The 24,720-nt window shown below is 42.7% G+C and overlaps 1 protein-coding gene across 4 annotated transcripts in view; it reads left to right on the top strand.

The window, feature by feature from the left end:
* The window catches only part of celsr1b (cadherin EGF LAG seven-pass G-type receptor 1b), a 42,111-nt gene extending 17,472 nt beyond the window's left edge, over positions 1 to 24,639 (top strand). The window contains exons 5-35 of one of the 4 annotated variants that reach the window (XM_081699253.1): positions 121 to 209; positions 6,310 to 6,467; positions 7,302 to 7,465; positions 7,555 to 7,680; positions 9,062 to 9,228; positions 9,720 to 9,905; positions 10,222 to 10,335; positions 10,549 to 10,723; positions 11,065 to 11,206; positions 12,238 to 12,358; positions 12,686 to 12,869; positions 13,361 to 13,462; positions 13,591 to 13,685; positions 13,783 to 13,995; positions 14,640 to 14,823; positions 15,415 to 15,558; positions 15,766 to 15,931; positions 16,305 to 16,478; positions 17,047 to 17,173; positions 17,432 to 17,632; positions 17,881 to 18,055; positions 18,268 to 18,380; positions 18,517 to 18,596; positions 18,967 to 19,093; positions 19,455 to 19,580; positions 19,759 to 19,895; positions 20,850 to 20,947; positions 21,274 to 21,417; positions 21,817 to 22,029; positions 22,497 to 22,749; positions 22,911 to 24,639. In XM_081699253.1, the coding sequence (XP_081555379.1) occupies positions 121 to 209; positions 6,310 to 6,467; positions 7,302 to 7,465; positions 7,555 to 7,680; positions 9,062 to 9,228; positions 9,720 to 9,905; positions 10,222 to 10,335; positions 10,549 to 10,723; positions 11,065 to 11,206; positions 12,238 to 12,358; positions 12,686 to 12,869; positions 13,361 to 13,462; positions 13,591 to 13,685; positions 13,783 to 13,995; positions 14,640 to 14,823; positions 15,415 to 15,558; positions 15,766 to 15,931; positions 16,305 to 16,478; positions 17,047 to 17,173; positions 17,432 to 17,632; positions 17,881 to 18,055; positions 18,268 to 18,380; positions 18,517 to 18,596; positions 18,967 to 19,093; positions 19,455 to 19,580; positions 19,759 to 19,895; positions 20,850 to 20,947; positions 21,274 to 21,417; positions 21,817 to 22,029; positions 22,497 to 22,749; positions 22,911 to 22,935 (4,523 nt within the window). In that variant the 3' untranslated portion in view covers positions 22,936 to 24,639. Of the gene's footprint in view, positions 1 to 120; positions 210 to 6,309; positions 6,468 to 7,301; positions 7,466 to 7,554; positions 7,681 to 9,061; positions 9,229 to 9,719; positions 9,906 to 10,221; positions 10,336 to 10,548; positions 10,724 to 11,064; positions 11,207 to 12,237; positions 12,359 to 12,685; positions 12,870 to 13,360; positions 13,463 to 13,590; positions 13,686 to 13,782; positions 13,996 to 14,639; positions 14,824 to 15,414; positions 15,559 to 15,711; positions 15,932 to 16,304; positions 16,479 to 16,997; positions 17,174 to 17,431; positions 17,633 to 17,880; positions 18,056 to 18,267; positions 18,381 to 18,516; positions 18,597 to 18,966; positions 19,094 to 19,454; positions 19,581 to 19,758; positions 19,896 to 20,849; positions 20,948 to 21,273; positions 21,418 to 21,816; positions 22,030 to 22,496; positions 22,750 to 22,910 lie in introns of those variants that run through there. The other 3 variants (XM_035532436.2, XM_035532435.2, XM_081699254.1) reach the window with 3 other exon arrangements.
* Positions 24,640 to 24,720: the final 81 nt, after the last annotated feature.

Below are 24,720 nucleotides of genomic sequence, written 5' to 3'. Positions count from 1 at the left end.
TAGGTTCTACTATGTTCTACACTGTAAGTGTTTATCAGGCTGATTTTAGCAGAGCCAGGCTTCTGTGTTGCCATGCCTTCTACAACCATAGCAGTGCACTCAATTTCCTCTTCACTGCAGGAGAGAGCAAGACCACAGTAGCGCCGTTCCTCGCTGCTGGGGTCAGTGATGGCCAGTGGCACACCGTTCACCTTCACTACTACAACAAGGTAAAGGGCCCCATGGTGAGAGCTATCATGCTGCTCAACACTGACACTTTACACCAGTTCCATGACTGGGCACAGCATAACATTTAAATTACACTTAAAATCCTCAATTCTTTCAGACGTTTTTTTCTTATTTGTAGGCTGATACTTGCATGATTAGTCATTAAAACCATTAATCTCTCTGCAAAGAGATGGGGCTTTTTTGATTTGCCACAGGATAATAGCCTGTAGCATGTGCTGTGTTTGAATATGAAAGTCTACAGCCTTTTTTATGGGAGCCCCTCAAAAGACATAGCTTACCTTTCTGTTTCTTTGATCCTGCTCAGTCTTAAGACCCTCCTATTACATGTCTAGGAAGAGACTGGATTGCACTATGCCAAGAAGCCACATGTAATACATAAAGTATCATCTTTCATAGCTGTAAGCAAATGGAAAGTCTTGTTACACCAGGGTGTTGTTTTACCTTTTGTGTGTTTTTTTTGCTACACATTCCACATTTTACTTTATCATAGTAGTAATTTTTTCTCATCAAGGTCCATCCTCATTTATTGTATTTTCCCCTCGCAGTTTAAAGAATGTCCCTCCATTAAAGGAATGGAGAGACACCTTCAGATACTATCTCATCTCAGTTTTGGGGTAAAAACCATATACAGATGCAGAATGGTGGTAAATGCTGGCTTTTGGCCAGTGACTGAAAGGCTATGAAAGTAAAACTGGGCTATTTAGGAGCCTTCATTTGTCAAACATAATCAAAAGCAGAGACCTCCACATCCAAGGCCCTCTACTGACATTAACACTGCCCAGGATGTATTGCTTATTTGGGAAGCCCAGTGGTGATAATCACAGAGAATTCTGTGTAAGAGGTCAGTGAAGAGAACAGCAAAGAACCAGATTTTTTCACCAGATTCATTTGTCAACAGAACTCACAAGCCATTTTGGCAAATTTAGATGCTTTCTATACCCACTAATATAAAGAGCTTTGCTCATCAAAGTGTGAACAGCACAGGTTTGTCACACCCAGAGGGTACAATTGCTTAGGCAGCTGGGAGGCCTCGGTTGTGGTGGTGTACTGGTTGTGTTACAGGCAGCTGGGAGGCCTCAGCTGTGGTGGTGTACTGGTTGTGTTACAGGCAGCTGGGAGGCCTCAGTTGTGGTGTACTGGTTGTGTTACAGGCAGCTGGGAGGCCTCAGTTGTGGTGGTGCACCTTCCCTCTAAATTGGTCTCCACTCATTATCAGCTTCCTCTCCTACAGCTCATGTGAACCCTGCTGATAACAAAGTTTAATTATAAAAGTTTTGTCTGTGTAAACAAAGCAGGAAAAAGAAAGGTATTTCTGGTAAAACTATTCCCTTTGAAGCTTCGAATGTTCTGTCACTGAAGGAATTATGAAAAGGAATCCCATGGTGCAAGGCTTTTTCTGTGAATTTACTGTTTTTATCTTCTTGACCTTGATCTTTTAAAAACTGGCCTGACTAATGTGACCGGTTTGCTTGTGTTCTAGTATGGCAGGCAATGGGACTGCACTGTGTCAATGTATAAACCAGTGGCATGTGTCTGACAGTGTCTGAGATGACATAATCACTTCGACTCTTTGTGCTTTCCAGCCTGCAAACCTCTGATGTGGGAATAGTGCTTACTGATCATCAGATGTCAGTGTCTCGAAGTAAACTGGATTTTGATGGGATCATGCAGGCAGGGTTTCTTTTCACTATTACCAATTCAAATTGGAATGTCCAGCTATAACCAAAATAGAGCAGGCTATGTGGTTGTAATGTACATACAAAGCTGTAAATGGAAACCAATTCAAAACCAAATCGTTTGGCTCTATTAGTATTGCCCTATTTTAAATGTGTTGTGTTTGCTCTAGTGTGGGTGAATAGCCCGTAACCCCTCAGTTTCGCAGGCTGCATTCAGATTGAACCCCACCAGTGATGCAAACAATGGTGAGTTAATCCGGGCTACAATGAGCTGCTTGGGATGACTGAAACAGCCATATGGCACAAATTTCTTCTGTCACACCTACACATATATAGACAGATAGCACTGTTCATGCAATAACTAGCATTTCTATGTTTAATTCATAAAGCTGTCTATTATACCATGAACCTCACTCTACCATATGGTCAATAGAGATGCAGTTCAATGTTATTGGAAGGAAAAACATGAAAGATTTGCAATATTCTGAAAATCTCTGCTGGGGCTATGTAATATTGACGTTCTGGTTGTAATGTTGACATTCTGGTTCTTTTCCCTGCTGTTTGACCCCATGACCTGGTTATTTTATTCTTTCCCATTTTTCTGTTATTCTTTGCCTAATTTGCCTGTAGTATCCACTTTCACCTTTGCTGGTCTTTAAATACACTTTTGAATGTTTGTATTGATTGGTACACAAACAACATGGCTCATCTGCCACTGATTAACTAACTGATTTATGGCCACTAAGTTTTCACCAACACCTTTTAGCAGTTTCTACTCTACTTCTTGATCCCAAGGGTCTTAATCGTGCTATTATGCAGTGCTGATCTGCTTTTGACGTTTTCCATCTCTAATTTGATATTCGATCTGCTCTGATATAGATTATATGAGTTATTTCTCTGACAAAGTTGAGTAATAGCTGCAATGGTTTGAATGAGTACTGCAGGGGGAAACTCCTGTTTGTCTGCAGGGATCTGCAGGCCATTGTGTTGAGGGGCGAGTCGATGACATGATGACTTACTGAAGGTTAAAAGCTCAGCTGGCAACTGTGTGCATCTGTGTTCCTGTGGTACCGTAGCTGACATTATTCTCATTTGTTTTGTAGGGAATAGAATACAGGGAAAGTCAGGTGGCGTGAAGCATTTTGGTGGGAGGTGTAACAGTTAGTGAGACAGACGTTTTAGCCAGTAACTGCTGCCAGTTACTGAACCCCAATGTCCTAAAAACATATAGCTAATGTGGAAGTGGAAGGTTTTCTGTTTCCAGGCTTATGGTTATTCAAACAATGTGTCTCCTCACCTAAGTGAGTGTGTATTTATCTAGGTCATGCATGCACAGTGTCATGCATGCATCTTTTTCATATTACAGTAATGGCTGTTAGCAGCATGGATTGTGTGTAAAGCTTGATTAGTTGGAATTCTTCCATGGTGTGTGTGTGTGTGTGTGTGTCAGAGCGTAGGAATGCTCTCATTAATGGCTTTCTTTTAGACTGGTGAGGAAGGCTTCTCAAGGACATCGCACCTCCCCCCAGCTATGCTAGCTGGTGATTTTAGTCAGTAAGAAAGATATATAGATCTTTTTATACATGGCTGCTTGCAGCCTCTGGGGACAGATTCAAGAAGTTCCAGACCTACTACTCTTATGAGAAAAACCCCATAAGGAATGCTTTTAGAGAAACTGTGTCTTTGAAGAAGAACAGACAAGTTTTGGCTAATAGAGACCTCAGTGCCCAAAAAAGAATCCAATATGTCATATCTCAGAAACAAAATACCGAAAGATATTTGCATAACAGAATGTATCCTTTGTGAGATTTATATCTACATGTACTAGCAATGTATGATTTTATCAGTTTGCCTATTATTTTTCTTTCTCTCTGTAAGATATGAGTGATAAAAAAATTTGAATGATAGCAAAGTCCCAGCTGTTGCTCTTTATTTTTATGAACTGATCTTGTGTCTCTGTAACTGTCGTGCATATGGAATTTATTCATGCTTAAATCTTCATAACTTTTTATTTAAGTCTTTACATTTACACAGGAATGAGTCATAGGTATCTGATGAAATAGTGTACAAGTAGTGAGAGTGGAAACAGCTATTGGCGGAAGTGATAAAGAGACTGTGTGTTGCAACACAGCCCTCAAACGGAACAGGAGGCTGCCATTAAAGAATGTGTAATGGCTTCTTCCCTGCCATATGACTGTGTGCGCTCAGCTGGAAACATCTGGACTATGTCCGAGCTGCCTTTGTGGAATCAACACTGTCAGAGTCTTTGGGTTGATGTTTGTGGCCATATCAGACAGTTTGCGTAATTCTTGCGGGTTGACAGCTAAACGAGCACTTTCTGGATATGGATTGGATGTTTGATTTCAGTGCTGCGTATACAGAAGCACTTAGGCCTCAGGATAGGGGTGGGGTGGTAATACTGTCAGATTTCTCTTACATCATTAGTCAAGCGAGACTAGTCCATCTCATATGATGAACAGCTTCCCCTGATATATACCCCGATGTGATGAACAGCTTCAGTCGACTAGATGAAAAAACAGAGGAGTCACCTACAGTGAGCTCCACAGTGCTACATTAAATCATTTGTGGACCTTGGGCAAATAATGACTGCTTTCAGGATCCCCACATGAACGTCTGAGTGGCTGAGGGCCACGCCTCCTCTGCTGTGCAGGCCTGGGCTTTATTCATACTCAGCCTTATTCATATCCAGCCTTATTCATATCCAGCCTTATTCATATGCAGCCTTATTCATTTTTAGCCTTACTCTCAATGCCACTAAGGGTTCTCAGAAGTGCCACCGAACATGTTCTCTGGGAAGGCAGGAAGCTAGAGACCCTTTCCTACTCCAATAAAAAGCAGTCCTGCCATCCAACTGTCCAAGTGTCTGCTGAGTCATATGAAATTTTGGGGCACTTGGCATTGACCTCTAAGCCCATGGAGAAGCATTGCAGTGGCAATTTGAAAAGACGTGGTGGTGTTTGAAAGAAGGATGTTTATCCGTTTGGTCCATGTGGGTGTTGCCATTTGGTTAGTGGGGAGATTCAAGAGCACTGTGCACCACTGATCTGTGCACCACTGATCTGCATGCCACTGATCTGTTTTTTGGTGTCACATTTGTTTTTTAATGGTTTCTTTCCTGTTTTCTTTGCACTAAGTTACCTTGTGGTGTGTAGCACTAAGAGACTGGGGAATCCTTACTGGCATGTATTTGTATCTCATTCACAACATTTCCAGATGCCAGTCATAGCTTGTACTGTGGTCATTTTTTTCTTTGAATCCAGCATAGTGTTGTATGCTTCCTTTGACACAACAGCAGAGGAACGGAACATCAATATTATGTATTTATATCTGAACTTCAAGAGCAGTGTTCTTGTTAGGATACAGTATGTCCCCTCCGGCTCTAGCTTGTGAGCGCAGTCTGGCGGCAGTCAGCTGTCGAGCTGTTTAGGTCTGAGTGTGTATAGTCTTGTCATGACTGTCAGGCAAAGACATTAGCAATGGAGTGAACATTGCCTGTCCTCTTTGTAATCCCTGACTCGGGGCACTTCCTTAGCTCTAGATGAATGGTGGTTTATAACATTGATTGTTTTGTTTTTTTAAAGTCCACATTAATGATAAAGTAGTGATCAGTCAGCAGTCCTGTACGGCCCTCTGAGCTGCTAAGTGACTCCACTGATGTGTCTGGCCAGCCTGATTTCTCTCTTTTCCAACATTTTGTCTCCTGGCATTCTAACTAGCATGTTCACATGTCAGACGCCATGCATAATGAGAATGGAAAAAGTAATAAAAAATCCGATGAGTGAATAAAGGTTAAAGAAGCACACGTCCTAATCTCCGGGTGTGGAGGGGTGTTGCCGGACCAGGGTGTAGACTTTTGCTGCATTGTGGAAACCACTTGGGGTCTCCAGGGAGGTTGGACAGGGAATGATGCTTTTTCTTTCTTTATCCCTTTCCCCCACCCTTTTTGTCACTCTAACACACACTCTCTTTCACTCATTCACTCACACTCTCTCTGTCTCTCTCTCTTTTGTGCTTTCTTGTCACTACTGTTTCACTGACTTAATCCAGTTAGGTGGAAAATGGCAGAGTGTGGCTCCATAGAATGATAAACAGACACCTCCTGATTAGAAAAAAACAAGCCCAGTTATCTCCACCAAAACAAACAAACAAACAAAAAAACAAAGAAAAAAACCCAGCAAACAGAGCTGTTTCTTTTAGAGGGGGATCTCATCTCAATTTCCTTTCCATTTCTTGTTTGTTTGTTTGTTTGTTTGTTTGTTTGGTCAGTTTCATTTTTCTTTTTTCATGCTCAGTTGCAAAGAAAGTACATTACATAAAATTTGAGTCACAAACTTCAAAAACTAACAGCTACAACAATGTCCTTGTGTCCATTTTATCATCCTAGCCCAACATTGGACGCTTCGGCCTCCCTCATGGGCCTTCAGAGGAGAAGGTTGCTGTGGTTGCTATAGACGACTGTGACGTTGCCATGGCAGTACGTTTTGGTGGTCAGATTGGAAACTACACCTGTGCAGCCCAGGGCACCCAGCTGGGCCAGAAGAAGTGAGTGTGAGCCAATGGCTGTTGCCTTCCTTACTGCCGTAAATAACAGGTCTCATGACTCATACACCCTCACATATGCATGAAGAGCAAATGGCAATTCAGAGAATCTCTTATTCTTTTCCTTGCTCTTCCTCTCTCAGGATCTTTCTCTCTTTATGTCTCTCTGATCTGCTCTTGCACATACACACACTAACTTTATACACACGAATACACACAAACACAGTCACTATGTTTAGCCAGAACAAGGCAAGTGTAATCAGCATGGCAGGGCAGGTGAGCTCGCTAGAGCATGCTAACTGCATGCTGGTGTTAAATAGCTCATCATTACAGGAGATTAAAGTGCATTCTCCTGATCTCTATTCACCCATGTCCCTCTCTGCCTTTGCTGCTCGAACCTACAAAGAGCCGTGCTGCCTTTGTCAAACAAACCACATACACTCCTAGCCCCTTTAGCCTGGGCCATTCATTAGTGTTCCCCAACTGGTTCTGTTTTAAAGATTATAGCTCAAGTTCTTATGATGAGGCAAGGTCAGGAAGCTGTTCCAATTCTATAGCAGGTTGTTTGAGTGCAATTCCTATCCAATTAAATCTGCTGGACTACAGCTAATTCAGATTAGGTCCCTTGGGCTGTTATGTTGCATCACTGTTTATAACACTGTGAAAAGGCAACTAAACTGTGATTCCAGAATATTCTGCATGGCTCATAAAAATGGTGAAAACAGTAAATGCCTGCAGATCTCATCAGTGCACCATGCCACCCCTGCCATGAGAAGGCTCTAGTTTGAAAGTAATTATTGAGGACATAGCTTGAGGGATGTGGTCATGTATGTGCAGGTCTCTGGACCTCACTGGGCCTCTGCTCCTGGGTGGCGTTCCAGACCTCCCAGAGGATTTTCCTGTACATAACCGCAACTTCATGGGCTGCATGTGGAACCTCACCATCGATGGTGCACCCATCGACATGGCCAGCTTCATCGCCAACAACGGAACCACTGCAGGTGAGATGCTGAACATTCTCTGTTGTTTCCACTCTCTGTAAACTGTTCATTGGTCAGCCATTGAAGCGAATTTGTCTATGCTCCTCCAGGATGCCCGGTGAAAAGTGATTTCTGCAGCGGGAATTTGTGTCACAATGGAGGACTGTGCATGAACAAGTGGAACACGTACTCCTGTAAATGCCCACTGGGCTATGGAGGGAAGAACTGCGAACATGGTAGGATAACCATTGCCTCTCATGCACACACACAGACACGCAGGAACACAGTTAATTATACTTTGGACTTAAAGACTTTTTACATTATTCACACTAAGCAGCTTAGAGACTCAATTTTCACCCCAGACTAATTTTTTTTGTTTTGTTTTGTTTTCAAAGAAAATAAGGTTGGTTTACTTTAAATGGTTTCTTCCCAATGTCAGGTTAGCCAGCCATTGCCAAGTTAGACAGCTGTCCTTATTGAATTAGTTCCAGAAAAGAATGAAGAAGCCAGTTTGATCTCACTGTATCTGATTTATAGCATTGTATTGTATCGTATCTCTCAATCTAGATTTAGCACAGAGTCTGTTTTCTGGCAGTAGGCTCAATTTAAAGCTCATCTCAGTTTAAGGGGATTTTTGGACCTAAACCTATTTGTACTAGCTAATAATACTTTTCTGAGTAAACAACTAAGCCTTTTTATAAGTTGCTCTGGATAGGAGCATCTGCCAAATTCCGTAAATGTAAATTATAGAGTGGTTTTTAAAGGACTGCTGATAAGCTGTTGGATTCCTGATTCGTTGCAGGTTCCAGTATGTGTTGGTATTGCAGTTTTACTGAAGTCTTACTTACTGTTTATAGAGCAATTTGGGGCCAGATTGGGCTGTTCATTGGTGGCCCTTCATAGAACCCATGGAATCTCTTAGTGCATCATAACCAGTATGTATGTGGTGAACTGTTCAATTTGAGGAAAAGTGGCTTAACATTTTCAGAGTGCTTATTTTGACAAGTTCCCTGAGGTTCCATTCAAGGCTTAATGCGGCCTGTTCTGTTCAGTGGGACTTTAAATTAAAAGTATTTTTACAAATGTAACGCACAGCATGTCATGTCAAGAGTTCATATCAGTCCAAACACCTGATCTGAGAAATGCTATGGCTTTAAAGAAAGAGGCACTTTCTGTCATTCAAAATCGGGCTGCATGTCCTTAACGAAGCTGTCCGCACAGAGTGAATCTCCACAATCTCCAGCAGTACACATGTAACCTGTTAAAAGTGCCAGATCTTTGGAGGAAAAGTGTTTTTGCTGTGAAACTTGTTCACTCCTCCACACCCCTGTTGCTCCAGCCTGTCTGGCCCAGACATGCTGATGTGAAATATTTCACCCCTAGCGATCAATGTGTAAGAACGTGACTCAGTCCTCATTAGTAAGCACTGCACAAACGGTTGTGATTATTTCCCATGTTGCAGCTTTCCAAAAAAACATGTCACAACATCAAAAGCCTTATTATCTAGCACTTATGTTTTTCACAAGGAAAACAACTTTAATAAGAAGTGTAGAACAATTGATTGGGATAACTGTTATGTCTTAAAATTTTTTTTCTAAGATTCTTTTCTCTCTGCAGTGATGCCTTCAACCCTCCAGTTTGATGGCCATGCTGTGGTTTCCTGGAGTGACCCTGACATCACCATAGCAATCCCCTGGTACGTGGGCCTGATGTTCCGCACCCGCGAGAGTGCTGGCATGCTGCTGCAGGCTGGTGCTGGGGAGCTGTCCAAATTTACCCTCCTGGTGAGTTAATACCCATAATGCCCAGCACACCACAAAACCACCCACCACCAGCACAGCATACAATGACGCCAGAGAACCCAACCCTTTGACACTTTAAGCAATTGAAGACTTAGGGCCTTGCTCAGGTGCCCAGCAGAGGTAACTTGGTGGTGGGCCTTGAACTAGCAACCTTACAATTACAAGGCCAATACCTTAACCACTAAGCTATCACTACCCCAGTACACCCAGCACACCACAACATCCTGCATGCCAAAGCAACCAACACAACACAACGCTACAACACCTGGCATGCTACATCATCACAACGCCCAGATTACCACAAGCAAATTCCTGTCCTGAAATCAAAGAGGTCCCTCCTCCTTTAGTTTAAACTGTTCAGTAAGGATTTTGTCCATTGCTGAGCTGTAATTTGGTCTATTTGTTTAAAAAGGCAAGGTTGTTTAGAACAGGTAGATAAGGAAAAGAAATGTAAAAGAATCTCTGTGTCCCAGGTGAGCAGCAGGCACCTGCATTTCCAGGTGTTCCTTGGGCCACGGCGGGTGGCGTTGCTGGAGTTCCCGCAGGTGCGGGTCAGCGATGGCGAGTGGCACCACATCCTGGTCGAGCTGAAGAGTGGTAAAGATGGGAAGGACATTAAGTACATGGCCCTGGTGTCTCTTGACTATGGAATGTTCCAGGTGGGCACAAAATTAAATTCCTAAATGTACCAATTTTTATTAAACCAGTCATATTAATTGGTCTTTTAAACTTTAGTGATACAAGAGTGCATAAAAATGAATGAGAGCCATCAAACAAAGTTTAAAAAAGGAACAGTGAAACAGAAGGTTTGAGTTGTCTGAAGGAGGCTCTTCTATAAGTGCCAATAGAGTTTTACCTTTAGCTGTGTGCAGTGCCGTTCCTGATCTGGCAGTGTGTATAACGTGTACATGTGGGCTGGTGGAGTGGTGCTGCTGGTCTTTATTTGGCCTGGGTGCTGGTCGTGTGCGACTGTAGGGGACAGTGGAGATTGGGAATGAGCTTCCAGGCCGCAGGTTGAGGACTCTGTCTGTGGGAGGCCTGCTGACGAAAGATGCCACAGTGCTCAACGGCTTTGTTGGCTGCATGCAGGTGACTCCATGTGTGCATATCTGTGTCTCAGTAACACAAATGCAGGTGCACATGTCCAAGCACAAACACAGTCATTTACTCATAATTAGTATAAGTTAGTTTAAATGTTGATGAATAGGTTCTCTCTTAAGTCAAAGTACACACTACACCCACACACACATGCACAAACACACTCGCACATGCATCCTCACTCATATGCTGTTGGGCGTGTAGGGTGTGCGGATGGGAGAGACCTCCACAAACACGGTGAATGTGAACATGCGTCAGGCTCTGAGAGTGCGCATCAGGGATGGCTGTGACCCAGCCAACATGTGTGTGTCCAACACATGTCCTGCACACAGCCGCTGCAGGGACAACTGGTCCTCACACTCCTGTGTGTGTGAGCCAGGTAAGTCCTGGTCGGGGCTTCTCCAGGTATGAGAAAGGCCTGTGTGTATTTCCACTTTCCCCCATTTTCTTAATTGGCTACTGTTAGCACTGAAAGGAAGTTGGAAAAAATGAAAGAAAACAAATTATACAAAAAAAACTGTCAGATTAATTCTTTTCAGAGGGTCCTTTCAGTATATCATATTGCACTCTAAATGAAAGGCCTGTGTGCATGTGGGTGTGGAGGACAGGTGTAGAGGGTGTGGGAGTCAGGACAGGTGTGTGAGCTATGCGTGAGTGAGCGTAGTCATGTGTGAAATGTGCTAAATGCCTCTGTGGACTCCTCCACCCACTGTGGGTCAGGTTACTTTGGACGTGGGTGTGTGGACGCATGTCTGCTGAACCCATGTGAGCACACCTCCACCTGCGTGCGCAAGCCCAGCACCAAGCACGGCTACATCTGCCATTGCGGACACAACTACTACGGGCGCTACTGTGAGCACAGGTAGGACTACTTCCACTGGCAACTCCCCGTACGGTACTGGGAGTCACTTAAATTCTGCTGTGACCTCTCCCAGCCCTGCTGTTCAAGTTGTCCAGTATCTGACAAAATGATTAACCGGCAAATGACAAATTTGAGCGGTCTTGATCAAATTTGCTTACAGTAACCTACACTCATTTCAGTGTAGATGCACTGTGGTGTTTTTTCTCATCTGATGCATAAAAGAGATGTACCACTAGTTTTAGATGGATATAAACACATGTGGGGCCACACTACACTCTGCCATGAGAGCATCTCTTTGGCCAAGTGCTGCAAACCAATTAAACAGCAGACAGAGGACTATGTTTATGTGTTAGAATAGCCTATATTCATTACAGTATGTTATGTATTTTAGAGTAGCCTGTGCTGTTTTTGTGGTTTTGTAATATTGTTGTGTAGAGACTTTCAGTGACTGTGTAGGCTTCTTCCTGTGTTTCTTTTAGCTTGGTATCATTAATGTAAGCATCAGACTGCTGTACACAGTCACAGACACATATTTTAGAGTAGTCTCCATAATACTTTAAGTGTTAAAGATACATTTAAATATATATGAAAAATCTGTTGCAAAGTCTGCATTAAACTGTGATACTGCTGTATTGCACTTTAGTTTGCTAATGTTGCACTTTAGTTTGCTAATGAAATTGATAACATTATTTCATAGAGTACATTAGCACCCTCATACTTACTAATGCCATCGATATACTCCCTTGTGGCTTTGATTGTTGAGAGGCTTTTGATGTCTCTTTCAAAGTGAAACAGGAATTTCTGCTGAGCTGAGAGTGTTGTTTAGTCTAGCTTTAGCACTCGAGCATGAAAATCCACAGCACTAAGCAATCCTACTCTCTTTGAAGTAAGATTCTGCATTTGTCTCCATTTGGGGTGCTGACTTATTTGTTTGATTTGGTTTTGCCAACAGTTATTATTCCTTGTGTCTCTTTCTCTCAACACTCTCTCTCTCTCTCTTTTTTTATACACACACATGCACACACTTACAGAGGAGATCAGCCATGTGCTCGGGGATGGTGGGGCTACCCAAACTGCGGCCCATGCAACTGTGACATCGACAAAGGCTTCAAGAGAGACTGTAACAAGACTACAGGGGTGTGCAGCTGCAAGGTACGAACCACAGAGCACACAAGCATGTCCACAAGTCTCTACCTACTCTCCTCATGCATACTCAGAAAAGAGCTGATGGATTTGGACCGCTTATGACAGCTGTAAGCTTGGCTCAAATCTCCTACAAAAGGCTGATATTCTTGCCATCAATTCAACATACTTTTACTGTGAATTTAATACAGTTATATTAGGAGATTAATTAATATGAAAACTTTATTTCATTATATCATCTGCCTCAAAGCCAATGATACTTTCAAAACTGCCACTATACACATAAAAAAGTTTTTTTTTGGTTTTTTTTCTAGTATTTATTTCTTCCTGTTTCAGGATAATTACTATCGTCTGGCTGGCAGCGACACCTGTTACCCATGCGAGTGTTTCCATCTTGGAGCTCACTTGCGGACCTGTGACCCCGAGACAGGTCAGTGCCCCTGTAAGATGGGCGTGGTTGGACGCCAGTGTAACCGGTGTGACAACCCCTTCGCGGAGGTGACTGCCACCGGCTGTGTGGGTAGGTAACCTGCCAGTCACTAAAACTCTGAAGACTGGCCAGGCTAACCTTCATTCTTGTTCAGTATAGGTTATAACACATATACATCACAATGGACAGGGAAACAAATGATCCTTGTCTTTTGATTTGTTATAGGTATATGTTATATGAAATACATTTGAAAAGGTGGAAATGTGGAAGTCAACATTTATAGTTGTGTTTAGGCCTAACCTATAACGCATGGCATCAATGGCATATCTTTCCAGTAGGTGTGCTTATACTAATGACTTAAAAAAGCTTTGATGTCAGTAATAATATCCAGCTGCGTAATGATGTGGGTGGATATAAATGAACTGGCTTTGTTCCTTTTTAAGAAGGTCGAGTAGTTAGAAGCCGCAGGACATGGAAGCCTCGTTAGTGGCACTGAATGACATTTAGCTCGTCTTTTTCAGCCTCTTTCTTTCTCTGCTCTATATTTCTTCGAATCTTTCTCATTTAATACACTCTCACAGTGGTTTATGAGGGCTGCCCTAAGGCCTTTGAAGCAGGCATCTGGTGGCCCAAGACTAGATTTGGTGGCCCTGCAGCGATGGACTGTCCCAAAGGATCTATCGGTGAGTTTCATATTCAACATTATTCACAAACACCACCACTTTGTTTGGGCTTTGGATGGACCATCTTTACATACATGTACATGATTTGACCTCATTCATTCCGTCCCCCGCGTGTCCTGATGGAGTAGGCACCGCCGTTCGCCACTGCAATGAGGAGAAAGGCTGGCTGCCCCCTGAGCTCTTCAACTGCACATCTCTTAGCTTCGTCGGGCTGAAGAAAGAGGTGAGCAGCCCTCGGCGTATTCCATTATGCAGCAGTCTTTTTTGCCCTGAGCTCATTCTGACCCTGTTTTGATGTGAATGGTGCGGCGGTGGGCCAGAGCGAGGAGCTACGTGCTAACTCCTCCAGGCTGGAGGGGGGCCGTTCCCAAGGGCTGATGGCCTGGCTGCGTGCTGCCACCAGCGAGCACACAGAGAGCATGTACATCAGCGACGTGCAGTTGGCCTATGAGCTGATGAGCAGCATCCTGCAGCATGAGAGCCTGAAGCAGGGCTTTGACCTGGCCGCCACTCACGACTCCAACTTCAACCAGGTACTGCCCAGGTGCCACCCTGGTCCTGCCCAGGTACTACCCAAGTACCACCCAGGTACCGCCCAGGTACTGCCCAGGTACTGCCCAGGTACCACAGAGCAAAGCAGCTTAATTTTAACAGTGTGAATATACACATGCACACACAGAAGCTGAAATGTGGACTTACTTTATATTAATTTTATATTACTATATATTTATATTATTTATATTAATTTTGTCATATATTTATATATTTGTCAAATGATTTATGCACCTGAGTGTTTGGGGAGAAAATCAGCACATTGTCAAAGGTATTTTCATAAAGCATTTATTTACACTTAGCAAGGTTTTAAACACATAAGCACTAAATTACTGAATTACACTGTATGCAATTATTCCCCACTTTTTCTAGCATGAATGTTAGATAAGATGGACTAATAAGACACAGAGGTCTGGTGTGGTATTGGCATACAGGATTGTTTGTGCAGCATGGGTGATGAGAACATTGAACAATGAAGTAATGTGCAATTCAAGCAGACGTCATGAGAATGCAGCGCACCTGCCTCTGTCATAGTTTCCGTGAAGCTGCATATTAGGGGATCATGGCTGCCATGAGGCTGTGTGGCGGGAGTGACTGATGACTCTGCATTTGTTGTGAACTCCAGGACTTGGTGTGGGCAGCCAGTGCAGTCCTGGACCTGGTGAAGGAGCCACACTGGGAGCAGATCCAGCGATCAGGTGGAAGCAGTGCTGAGCTTCTGCACCATTTTGAGGACTATGCCAGCGCATTGGCACGGAACATGAGGAAGACCTACCTGAAGCCCTTCACCATCATCACCAACAACATGCGTGAGTGACCTCTTTTTATGACCTAACCACTGACCTGCCCACTATCGTTTGACCTCACCACTGACCTGCCCACTCTCTTTATAGCCTCACCACCTGACTTACCTACTGTCTTTATGACCTCACCACCTGACCTGCCCACTCTCTTTAAGACCTCACCACCTGACCTGTCCACTCTCTTTATGACCTCACCACTGACCTGCCCACTCTCATTATGACCCACCACTGACCAGCCCACTCTCTTTATGACCTCACAACCTGACCTGCCCACTCTCTATATGACCTCACAACCTAAACTGCCCACTCTCTTTATGACCTCACCACTGACCTGCCCACTCTCATTATGACCTCACCACTGACCTGCCCACTCTCTTTATGACCTCACCATCTGACCTAATCACGCCCATTTTGACCTGGACACTTCCTTTTTGACCTGACCAGCTGATCTGACCACTCCCATTTTTACTCCTACAAACTGTTCTTGTATTTATTGCATTTAGTTTATTGATTGCTTTGATTTGTCCAAAACAAGATAGCAATAAAATGACATTTTATGTCCATTAAATTTCATGCAGTCCTCTTTGTTGTGGTCAGTTGTTTCCGCAGACATCCTGGACTCGTCCACTCCAGACCTGGCTGAGCTCCCTCGTTTTAGCAAGATAAAGGAGGTCTATTCCAAAGAGCTGGAGTCCTCTGTGTTCTTCCCAGACATATTTATGAAGCCATCAGAAAGCACAGGTAGACACCAAACCTTCTCAACTTTACCTGCATTTAGGTTTTTAGAGAAAATTAATCTCTTGAGTAACATTACATGCATGTAACATAGGCCTCCATGCAAGCCCACTAGAAGCGCTCATCAGAGTACTAATTAAAATGCCTTGCTGTTCACAGGCATTATTACTACAGAGACCCCAGTACAGAGTAATTCCAATACACCCTACACAGGTCCTGATGGGACATATTCTCCACCTCTTGCTGGCCCTGCACCATCTGCTAAGAAAAGACAACACACAGAGCTCATTGACCCTCCATCTGTTGCCATGGTGATCATCTACAGGTCACTAGGCCAGCTCCTGCCTGAGACCTATGACCCAGACCGACGTAGCCTCAGGTGAATGGTTTCTCTACAGAACTGGAACCAGTTCCAGAATTCCAGTTCCTGGAATTCCAGTTCCTGGAATTCTGAAGGCTAATGTCATTACTGCCTTTTTGACCTACTAAAACTGTTAAGCAGGTAATTTGCATCTCATCACTGAGGAAGCAGAACATTAATGTTGCATATTCTAATTCAGTAAAGTTCAGTACTGCAGTTGGTTACACTGCTTGAACTTTGCACCATGTTACTCACCATTAAAAAGGGTCCATGCTTGTGGACAAGCCCTTTGATAGTGCAGTACAGTGACTGCACTCTGTATTTGTCCCAGAGAAGACTGTAGAAATGTAAGGTATGAGTCGAATGTATTGTGCTGTGTATGCTGGCTCAGTAGACTGCCTGCACGACCGGTCATCAACAGCCCTGTGGTGACTGTGGTGGTCCACCAAGAGCGTGAGGCCCCAACTTCTCCGCTAATGCAGAGACCCATCACCCTGGTATTCAGATTGCTGGAGACGCAGGAGAGGACCAAACCTGTGTGTGTCTACTGGAACCACTCCATTCTGTAAGTGTGTGCTGCCTTATCTCAAATTCTCTCTTTCTCATTCTCAATTTCCTTTTCTCATTCTGTTCCACCAGGAAATTTAAACAGAGGCCTGGGTCAAACATGTAAATTCATGTATATATTTCATTTTTCAGCTGAGAGAGTGAGAGCAAGTATTGTACAGTTGGCTGGCTAAGCTGAGTATCAGGGCTAAGACATACTGATCTTGGAGTATCAGGGCTAAGACATCTGAGATAGAGATGTCATTGAGATATCTCAGAGATATCATCTGATAAACTCTATCTCAGATGATATGGTAGATAATATCATTGTTGTCTGAGATAAAGATGTTTTGTACTTCTTGGTATCAGCATTGATCCCTGTATTTCAACAGTATTCTAGTTCAATGGTATCTGAACTCTAACCTACTGTACTGGCTCGCATACATTCTATGAGCAAATGACAAAGCATTTTTGTAAGTAGCTCTGGATAAGAGCATCTGTTAATGCTAAAATGCTGATGCTGATGTTGGAGCATCAGGACTAAGACATGCTGATGTGGGAGTATCAGGACCTCTCGTCTGGTGCAGGGTGGGCAGCTCGGGTGGATGGTCTGCTAGAGGCTGTGAGCTTGTGTTCAGGAACTCCACCCACATCAGCTGCCAGTGTTACCACATGACCAGCTTCGCCGTGCTCATGGACATCTCCAAACGAGAGGTGCAGGAAGGTTTTATCGCACACTTCCCAGTTCTCTTTCCTTAAACATCTGCCATACATACTGTGTTGGTATATTTATATACTGTTGTGTATAGTATATTTAACCTTAGACACCATTAAAAACAACTGATTAAGGTTATTTTGGTTTTATTTTAGGAATAGCCTGATAATGACATTAGTTTTGTAGTGGACAGTTTTTGTTTGATAGGTAAAGCTTCAAATTCTGTATTGGCTTAACCGAAACCTTCTGTTGGCCAGCATGGGGATGTTCTGCCTCTGAAAGCAGTCACCTACACAACCGTGTCCACCTCCCTGGTGGCCCTCCTCATCACCTTCCTCCTTCTGGCCATTCTGCGCAAGCTCCGCTCTAACCTGCATAGCATCCACAAGAACCTGGTGGCCACCATCTTCTTTTCCGAGCTCATCTTCCTCGCTGGCATCAACCAGACTGACAACCCGGTGAGTGGCTAATCAGAGTCCTCTGAGTATCCAACTGTTCCTTCCATTGGTCAATATTTGTTCAAGCATAAATGATATGATAATGCCTGTTGCAAATGAAGCACTATGCAAATTAAAGGGTTTCTCTACAGAACTGGAGCCAGTTAGCTCATTCTGAAGGCTAAAGTCACTGCTGCCCTTTTTGTTCTACTGCACAAGATTGAATGGTTCGGCACTTGTAAAGGTGGGACATTGTGTTCTGTGTCTAGTTTGCATGTACGGTGGTGGCCATTCTTCTGCACTACTCCTACATGTGTACATTTACGTGGATGTTTGTGGAGGGGCTGCACATTTACCGCATGTTGACCGAGATGCGCAATATTAACCAAGGCCACATGAGGTTCTACTACGCCATTGGCTGGGGCATTCCTGCTATCATCACAGGTGAGACACATAAATATCACAGTACCCACAGAAGCTGGACTGATATTAATGTGTTAATCAAACACAATCCATAGATGATTAACACGCACCAATAATATTTCTCTCTCTTTCACTCTCTCTCGTCACCCCACCCCCGGTTCATCTTATCTATGTCTCTCCCTCCCTCTCTCTCTCTCTCTCTCTCTCTCTCTCTCTATTCTTCTCTCTCTCAGGTCTGGCTGTTGGGTTGGATCCTCAGGGTTATGGAAACCCAGATTTCTGTTGGCTCTCTGTTTATGACACTCTCATCTGGAGCATCACAGGGCCCATCTCCTTTGTCGTGCTGGTTAGTGTGTGTGTGTGTGTGTTTCTGTGATGTAAATATCTATTTCACTTTTATCCCTCTCTCTTTTGTCTCTTTCACTTCTGCCACTGTTATGTTTTTCAGATCGTTGTTGGTAAGTGATGTCCTTGTTTTGCAGATAAATATAGTTATATTTGTGCTGGCAGCAAAGGCCTCTTGTGGAAGGAGACAGCGAGCAATTGAGGAGTCAGGAGCAATGTAAGTTCTTAGGAGCAACGCAAGGTCTCAGGAGCAATCAGAGTTCATAGGAGAAATGTAACTTCTGTAAGACTATTTAGCAGTGATGGGTTGGATCCAGTCATGGTCAATATATGGAATACTCTCTCATCTGGGACTTCTCAGGGTTACCCTACAGAAAGTATACATAGTAACATTAACTTCATAATGTGTTATTAATCCAACTTGCATAAATCAAATTTAGTATGGAATCATGCTGGTGGAAAGACGATGATTAATATCTAAGTATCTTTATTGATCTGGTACCAGTGTCCATGTATGTCCTTGGCTGAAATATGCTTTACTGTTTGTGAAACACTTTTTCATCTCCCTTCCTCCCATCTCCTTGCAGCTCTGCGCTGCGAGTAGCCTTCCTGCTCCTGCTGCTCGTCAGCGCCACCTGGCTGCTGGGCCTGATGGCTGTCAACAGTGATGTTCTTACCTTCCACTACCTGTTCGCCATCCTCAGCTGCCTGCAGGTAATATGCAGCACAACCTCCCTCCTTAGATAAAACACTACACACAACCTTGTGGCAAACAAATCTGACATGGTGTAAGACCATAAAAGCAATGATGTTAAACTTATTCTGCTTTCCACAGTAATGTTTCTTTATGGAAAGGCTCAATCAGCAATTGCTTACTTCAATATAGATATTAGAAGTTTATTAGCAGAGTGCATAGTAAATTAACGAACAGTGTGCTTAAATGGTTATGATCTTACAGAGTTGTTTTTTGAAATCCTATGTAGTGTAACTGATTTCCAATTCAGTGCTTTAAGCAGCATGCCTGTAGAACTGTAGAGATGGCTACAGCTTGCCTTATCTTGGGACTCCCCTTCAGGGCATATGCATCTTCTTCCTGCACTGTGTCCTCAACAAAGATGTTAGGATGGGTCTGCAGAGTGCTTTCACTGGGCCTAAAGTACCAGCGGAGGAGTCCAGTGGCACCCGCATGACTCTGCTCACTGTGAGTGGTGCTACCGTCAGCACACACCCGCATTTAAATCGTTTTCATATAGAAACACAGGTCCACACACAGGTGTTAATGCTGTGACCACCACAAAGTCTGTAGTACTGCCAGTACTGTTTCCACATGAGCTCCCATGCTACTGGGCTTGAGCTCTGATGGTGTGATTTGTGTCCAGCGCTCTCTCAATGGCAACATGTCCATAGAGGATGGCTGCCTGTACCGCTCGCAGATTGGAGAGTCCACAGTGTCACTGGAGAACTCAGTCAGATCGGGAAAAAGCCACACAAGCAGCTGTTTGGCCTACACACTCAGGTAGAAGCTGTTTCCCAGCCTTAGCTGTGTCTGTGCTTTCGCCTGTGTCTGTCTCTCTGATCATGACTGCATCTATATCTGTCTCTCTGCTTCTTTCTTCATGTGTGGCCAATAATTGGATGAGAATGTTTCTTTTATAAAAGCACCCTGAATCTGACTGGCCAACTAGAATTGCAAACCATATTGGAAGACCATAATACTGGAAGAATGTAATAATATGTAATGCAATATTATTTCAGACAATTGTTTGATTTTTTTTTTATGCAATAATTGGAAGTATGAAATAAAGTGATATCTGTATTCCAATGTAAAAGGTCCAATGTAAAAGTGAATGTATTGTAGATGTTAATGGAATGTGAGTTAAACACACAGTGGCAGCCTCTTTTGCTGGCTCTCAGGAGAGAGTGCTCATCTCACTGATCTTTCCTGCCTCCGCTCCTCTCTTTCCTCTCATTTTTAAATCAATTTTCCCTAATGTGATGCAATACCATTAAACTCTAAGGAGATATGACACTCCAAAAGAATGCACTGCCATTGAAATGCCTATTTGCAGCTGCGTTGCCAGCTGCCTCAGGACTGGTGGTTCAGAAGGAAATTGTCTGCTCATGTTTTTTGGATGATATAGATCTGGAAAAAATGACTACATCATATTATTTGAATATGCACTTGTGAAGTTTTTGAGTTCTTATTCAAACACAAACACACACAAACACACTCACACAAACTGGTAAATATTAGTTAACTAAAGATTGCTTGTTATATTTGTCGTATTGGTTTTCTGTCGGGTCTATTCATGTCATTGATGTCAGTGCATATCCTCATATGCTTTAGCAGTCATTGCAGTGAGTACTGTGGTTTTTACAGAATTCTAGAATACTTTGATGATGTTTCAGGAATGTTATGCTGAGTTGTTAGGAATGTCTGTGTATTCAATGTGTTCACTGTGCTCTGTAGGGAGGAGCAGAAGCACGGTGTGCCACAAAATGGCAGAAAAGAGCTATGTGACGAGGGTGACTCTTCTTTATTCTTCAGAAAGAGCAAGAGAGGAGGCGGTATGGAAAGAGTTATCACCACTTCATGTCTTTATTTGTTCATTTGACCACCTGTTTACTTTGGTGGGATGAGCTCTTGCAGTGATTTCTGGGAGAGCCTAGGAAGTCCTTTATTGGATGAATTTTAGATCCGTTTATTACTGTTGCAAAAATTAATGCTTCTGTAACCACAAACCTGTTCTCCAAGTCACATCGTTCAAGTCAGGCAGACACTGTCTAGCCTGTGTGTACTTGCCTCCCTTGAGGTCATATAACAAGTGAAAAAAAGCTTTATCTAATGACACCGTATTGTGTTTTATGGGTCTGTGTTTGGATGTGTTGTTCAGACTCAGATTCAGACAGTGAACTCTCAGTGGATGACCACAGCAGCTCATATGCTTCCTCACAATCGTCTGACAGTGAAGAAGAGGAGAAGAGGAAGAGGCCAAAGTGGAACAATGAGAGGACCCCCGTCCACAGCACTCCCAAAGGTACTGCAGAGTCTTTTGCCTCTATCACTTCTCCAGTCAAAGCACATTACAACATTTACCAGGAGGCCCTGAAACAGGACCATGCCCTAACACAGCTGTCTCTGAGCCTCGTTCACGGAGAGTGTGTGTGGCGAGAGGACTGCGCCTGCTAAATTACTATTATTATTGTTATTCATAGGCCTCTCTTCCATTTACATTTACATTTACAGCATTTAGCAGACGCAGACGCTCTTATCCAGAGCGACTTACAAAAGTGCTTTGTCATTTACTCATAGAATACTGTTTCCAAAAACACCTTCAGATATTTCTGACTGGCCTTTACCAGGCCAAGAGAAGCTCTGCGTTAATATTTAACATGAATAATAAGTTATAATTTTGTTGTTTTCGGTGCTGTTTTAGTCGATGCTGAGTCCAATCATGCAAAATCTTACTGGCCGGTGGAGCCGCCCATGGCCAATGAGAGCGAGGGTATTGGTGTCTTGGAAAAGCTGAGGGTTCAGACCAAACGCAGTGTGGAGCTCCAGGAGCCCAATAAGCCTAACCCTAATGGAGAGCTCTCCCAGAGCGAGGGGCCTCCTAGTCTGCCAGGAAGCAGCCAGCTGCCCAGGAGAGGTCAGACACACACAATGTGCTCACATAATATGTGTACCTTTTCATAATTTAATCATATCTTTAAATATTGTTTATGAAAATAACATGGTATAAAGGAGGATAATGACAGTGTAAGAGATCCATATTACCTCCTTTTGGTTAATTTATAATTTAAGATTCATGTTGAAGAGAAACCCTCTTTATGATTTATCTGAACTTTTTACTAGATCAGGTTTCAGAAAGAATATCAGTGGTGATTTAACAAAGCTTCAATTGTACCTCTGATGGCATTTTATATTTGTCTTGACTGCTAAAAAAGAGAATGACAATTATTTGTTGAGAATGATTTAAGAAAGTCAAATAAATATGAATAAAGATACAAATGCCATCTTTTTCTTCACTTGTGACTTTTAATCAATGAATGTGTTTCTTTTTAATCCTTTGCTCTATGCCCTCCTTCATGCTTGTGTACCCCTCCTCTCCCTCAGGTATTTTAAAGAACAAAATCACCTACCCTCCTCCACCAGCCAACAAAAATCTGAAGAACCATCTGCGGGAGAAAATGTGTGACTACCCCCACAGCATCCTGTGGAAGAGTCCCCCAGCAGGATCAAATGAAGGCAGCGCAGGTAAAGGTGTCACTATGGACGACCCGCCTCTCACCCTCTCCCCAGTACTGAATGGGGTTACCTTGGAGCTGGGCACAAGTGGAGTCCATGGGGGTGAGCACACAGAGTCTGAGTGAGTACAATAAGCAGCTTCAGCTACTGACACTTTTGAGCTATGACTTCACATTGAATCTGAGTGCTTAATGGTTGAAATGTGTCTTTGGTTGTTTCTTATCTGTTGTGCTTTTATATCTGACTGATTAATTTGTTAATCTCTCTCTGTATCTTTCATAGTGGAAGCAATGAAACCTCAATCTGAAGGAGCTCTGTGGTTAGACTGCAAGTGTGTAATATCAGAGATGTAGCTGCTGGGGACCTAGCTATGTTTTTGCAGAGGACACTCACTGGCTACATAACACTATGCTCCTATGGAGAACACATGGATAAAATACTTGGTCCTTCCAGCATTAGAAAGAGAGAAGAATATCCAAACCATAAAACCAAGGGGAACTACATTTCCCAACATACACAGTGCAGAGCTGACCAGGAGACCTTAGACAGGGACAGACCTGATGCTGAGATGGATGTGTTACAGTCATGTTAATTTAGTGTTGTCTGTTCCAGTTTCTATACCCTGGTGCATTATGAATTGGTACCAGACTATACACCATAACCATTGCATAGGTAACTGGGAGGTGAGACACTCCCACTCTGCCTGTGGAAAACCTTTGCCTCAAAGACTTCATGAGTCTAAAAAGTGTCCTGCAAAATGATAAATAATATGTACAGTAGCATTATTGTATTTTAGCTGTTAATAAGACTTTGTAAAAATCCATTGTAATTAGCCTTTGTAACAGACTACCAGTAAAGAATGTTTACTTTTGTTTTTGTTTGCTAAATGTTGGGTGACCATTTGTATGGATGATTTCAGTGTTCAGAGTTACAGTGTAATGAAGGAGTTTTTCAGTGTGCTATCAGCTGAAATATGCTGTGATTTTTTAAAAAGCGATATGACAAACATTTCTTCTGTATAATGCCATGTTCATTCTACCTTGCAACCATTTTTATAGATAAGACCAGACAGTGTTTTATATCTGAATGTGTAAAGAATGCCTTACTTTTTCATCTACTAAGTGCTAATCAGAATTAGTGTTTGTGTTACATTTACACTGAATAGTCCTTGCTTTCTGACTCCTTTTAAAGGATGTTGATTGGGCTCTGCCAAACAGAGTGCTTAGTAACAGCTCTTCTTCCATATACTGACTCAGGGACAATTTTATTGGCTTGTTTGTGTTTGGTTTTGTATATATTTAATTTAATGACAAGACCATGATGATGGTCTCACATCTCAGATCTGTAACCTGAGTGTCATCTGTACTGATTCTGAAAGCAAGTAATTGCACATGACTTACATGCAAATGTCTGTGGTTGTAGACATTTGGTAATCAGTTGTGCTTGCTGTTTTAGAATAAAATTTTCATCCTATTTTAGGCCAAATTCTTTTAACTTCCTTCCTTATTCTGAAGACCATGATGGAAAGATAATTGAATCCAACAGTATTTATTGTCTTGCTACACACCAAGAGTTAAAGCTGAGAGAATCATTGGCAAACATTATAAATAGGAAGGGAATGTATGGAATTAGAATCTATGTCATCGTATAACTGTGATAAATGGGAAAATGGGGACTCCTGAATTGGAAACCCAGTTTCCTGTGTACTTCTTACTTCTTATCAGTCTTTAACTTTGTTGACACTCTGCATTTTCTTGTGAACAGTCAGACACTGGATATGCATGTAAAGGTTATGAATTTGTTGGCACTGAAATAAGAAACTGTGGCTGTAAATAAATGAACTCTTGAAATTGTTTTATAAATGTTTTTTTTTTTTAGATATCTTTTTTGGTCATATTCCCAGTCATGTTGCTTTGGGGATGTATCATGTATGGAACTAGATCCAGTTAATTATACACTGCAGCTAAGATAACAAAGTTGTGCATTTTGATATTTGTTTTAGTTAGTTTGTTTTGATAATAGATTTAACTCAACTACGTATGTGGTGATTTTTGACTTGCCGAGACTTCTCAGACATTGCGCGTAATTCAGC

Source organism: Electrophorus electricus, chromosome 16 (genome assembly GCF_041902795.1).
Source record: "Electrophorus electricus isolate QZ-2024a chromosome 16, ASM4190279v1, whole genome shotgun sequence".
NCBI classification, from domain to species: Eukaryota; Metazoa; Chordata; class Actinopteri; order Gymnotiformes; family Gymnotidae; genus Electrophorus; species Electrophorus electricus.
Note: the sequence above shows the minus strand (reverse complement) of the source record. Positions and strands in the feature narration are given on the sequence as shown.